This window comes from Nymphaea colorata, chromosome 6 (genome assembly GCF_008831285.2).
Source record: "Nymphaea colorata isolate Beijing-Zhang1983 chromosome 6, ASM883128v2, whole genome shotgun sequence".
In the NCBI taxonomy this organism is placed as follows: domain Eukaryota; kingdom Viridiplantae; phylum Streptophyta; class Magnoliopsida; order Nymphaeales; family Nymphaeaceae; genus Nymphaea; species Nymphaea colorata.
This window is the reverse complement of record NC_045143.1, coordinates 18,562,182-18,565,572: the sequence shown is the minus strand read 5'-3', so window position 1 is coordinate 18,565,572 and position 3,391 is coordinate 18,562,182. Positions and strand designations below refer to the sequence as shown.

At 38.7% G+C, this 3,391-nt stretch overlaps 1 protein-coding gene across 1 annotated transcript; it reads right to left on the bottom strand.

Moving 5' to 3' along the window:
• Positions 1-2,019: 2,019 nt before the first annotated feature.
• On the bottom strand, positions 2,020-2,899 carry LOC116256693 (uncharacterized). Its single transcript, XM_031633106.1, has 2 exons — positions 2,630-2,899; positions 2,020-2,533 (listed from the first exon to the last, which is right to left on the bottom strand). The coding sequence occupies exons 1-2, from the start codon at positions 2,858-2,860 to the stop codon at positions 2,309-2,311; spliced, it is 456 nt and encodes a 151-aa protein (XP_031488966.1). The 5' UTR covers positions 2,861-2,899; the 3' UTR covers positions 2,020-2,308.
• Positions 2,900-3,391: the final 492 nt, after the last annotated feature.

Genomic DNA, 3,391 nt, shown 5'->3' with positions numbered 1-3,391 from the left:
CTTGGGAATATATACACACTAAAAAAGATGACTTCTAAAGTTGTAATTTGATAATATTTATACAATATCTTTAATACCCCCAATCCTTGTCAAGAATGAGTTGTTGAAAGCTTCCATTGAGATAAAAAAGTAGTACCGATGTACATGATCCAACTTCCAAGCAATTTGTTATTTATATAACTTTTCGCTTCACAAAAAGCCATGATTATGTGGGCCCCTATTATAAACATATAAGGTCCCTACATTGTGCCAACCATATCAACTAGCAATAACGTTAAATAGGGGGATATGTGCAGACAGGGTGATCAACTAACTACCGCACTAGTGCATGCATATGCATGGCAGCTACATAGTCGTTTCTTCTACTCAATGATCTCTACATACTCATTCATTATGTGTATGGCAAGTGATCACATTTTTCAAAGATTTATCATCTTGCATAATAATTTGGGGGGAGCTATCTCATTAAGCATGAGAGGATTTATCTAATATACAAGAAGGTTTATCATTTAGGTAGCTATCAAATATCATATTCCATTTTATAATGTTTATCATAATTTAAAACCCCATGTATACATGCATGTTCCACGTAGTTGCAACGTCATCAACTTTTGTCCAATGTAATGCAATTATTCTATCGAATAAAATTTCATATGGCATCAGAGCAAGATTGAACACTTGCATTGCGATCTTCTAACGATGTATTGCACAATTGACCCTTCTTGCTTACCCTAGTTCATAAGTGATATATTCATCATTTTCAAATATTATGCTGTGATATTGTGGCAAGGTTAGATGATTTGCAAACTATCTTATTTTTGCAGTTTTGCCTTTTCCATGTATAGGCGCACACGGTCCATGAAACCCACTTATTTCACGATCTTTTTAATTGGAGATAATTATATATGGTTACTAAAATAAGTATATGGTACTCGTGGAACTTAATATTAAAAAGAGTTTAGGTTTATTGACAGCCTTACATATAGTTAATGAGGAGGCAGATTAACTCAATTAATTATTTCGTCTAAGTAAGATGTGACAAAATTATCCATGGATTAATTTTTAACTTTGTGATGAAGGACATAGTTGACATATTATATGTCCAACCATGATGTGGAACGTTTGAAATGATTTGAAGGAAGACAGAGTTTGCACGCCCACGCAGCTCCTAGAGTATATGATATTCATACTTCCGAATATCAGTTACAACACGAAAGCAATTAACCACATTCGTTGCGATCACTTTACCGAAGACTAGAGCTTGGTTGGGCGAAATTGATTTACATGCATCAATCACTACACATATGGAGCGATAAATGTTATGGTGAGCTTAGAAGGGCGTAAAGGGCACGTAAAGTACAACCAGAGGTCAGATTATCATAACTGACCCCTATCAAACATTGGAAAGTATGTGTGTGATATATATATATATATATATATAGACAGAGAGAGAGAGATAGAAAGAGAGAGAGAAATTGAAATTAGCCACCCAACTTCCATGGCTGGATGACTGTTTATATTTTGTGATGCTAAAAACAGTTACAACTGTGCATTCTACGACGGAATGCATCATCTGTTACCGTTTTGAGCGTCACAAAATATAAAAACAAGCCATCTTGATGTAGACATTGGCAGGCTGATATATATATATATATATATATACACATATACATATATATATATATGTATATATATATATGTGTGTGTGTATAACTTCTTCAATTGGGGGAGCCAAGCAAAGCATGTTTTGAGGAATACAATTTCAGGGAGGTCAGAAATTCAACTGCAGCTAATTGGGTATTGCATCTCTTCACACTTGCACACACAGACACACATACACACTTCCACTTCGTCAAGATACTCTTTTGTGGTGCATGCGGTAGAAGAATCGATCAATCGAAGAACAAAACAACATAGCATTGAAGTAACTATCAGAAGGAGGGGGGGGGGGGGTGGGGGAAAAAGAGAAAGAGAGAGAGAGAAAGAGAGAGAGAGAGAGAGAGAAAAAGAGAGAGGGAGAACCTTCCTCTCGGCCAGACAGAGAAGGATGATTTCAATATTATTAAAGCAAACTTCTCACAGTGAGTTGGAAGTTTACAGCGTCACAAAACCATATGACAAAACAGCAAACTCAAGATCCTAAACACAACGACACAATTAACAGTGACACAAAGACTTTCTAAGGAGAAGGGCGGCCACATCAAAGAGAATGACCAGCACTATGTTTCGAATCTCAAGCTAACATTAGGGAGCAGCCAAGAGAAGGCCACCACCGTAAACAAGAGGGAGAAATCCTCGTTCCTCCATTTCATACTTCTATGTCATTGATCACCTTCTCCTTGGATATCTGAGGATTTTTACCCGCAGCTTCCATTGCATGTTGCCTTATCTCCACCTTCACTCTCTCCTTCGTGGACTTTGCCATCTTCTCAGCGTGAAGCCTATCAAACTCATCGGCTGTAGATCTTGCTTTGGCTCCAACGCCGCTACTGGTTCTCCTTACTCCTTCCGATGTGACCACCTGGCTGTACGCCTGCAGAAGTTCACACGCGAATCAGATCACCTTCCAAAACAGCGGGAGAGAGAGAGAAAGAGAGAGAGAGAGAGAGAGAGAGAGAGAGAGAGAGACCTTGACACCTCCAGAGACGGTTGGAGAAGTAAGACGAAGACGGCGAAGCGAGGAGTGCAACAACAACGAGGCCATCGCTGCCGTGAAGAGCGCAATTTCCCTATTAGATGTGATACGATAAGGAAAGGGAAGGAAAGGCTCTTCTCCTGGAAGCGTGTGGCCATCTCTGGCTCCTGGATGCATATATAAGGACAAGGAAGCCAGGAGCCCGTGGATAATGACGAGAACCATGATTCATCACCAATGCATTAACAAACTCAAATTGGGGGAGGAAGAAGAACCAATTACAGTAAAGAATTATGGGTGGTGCCCTGCACAGGCTGCCCAATTTGAAAAAGAAAGGGAAATTGCCCGGATAAGGGACCCATTTTGTACTATTATATTAATAAGACTTGAAATTATAAGAGCCCTCAGGTATTGTTTCTCAATTCCTGTTTTCAATAGATTCAACTTCACTCACAATTGCGATGCAAGATCTGTCATAGGTTCATACTCATCCGAAACACAGGAGAAGCCTTCGTATTTTTTTATATTTTCCTTGATCATGAAACGTATTTGTCTGCTCCATTCGATGTAAAGTTGGAAAGGTAGTACCCATGTTGCTTCACATGCTTCTGTTTGAAAGTAAATGATTGAATGTAGAAAAAAAAAAAAATCCTAGAAGTCCCGCTATTGAGATTCGATCGAAGGTATTTTATCCATGAAATTGTTTATGTGCACGTGACATTTGTGCACAGAAAATTGTGCATAAGGGTGTATAAT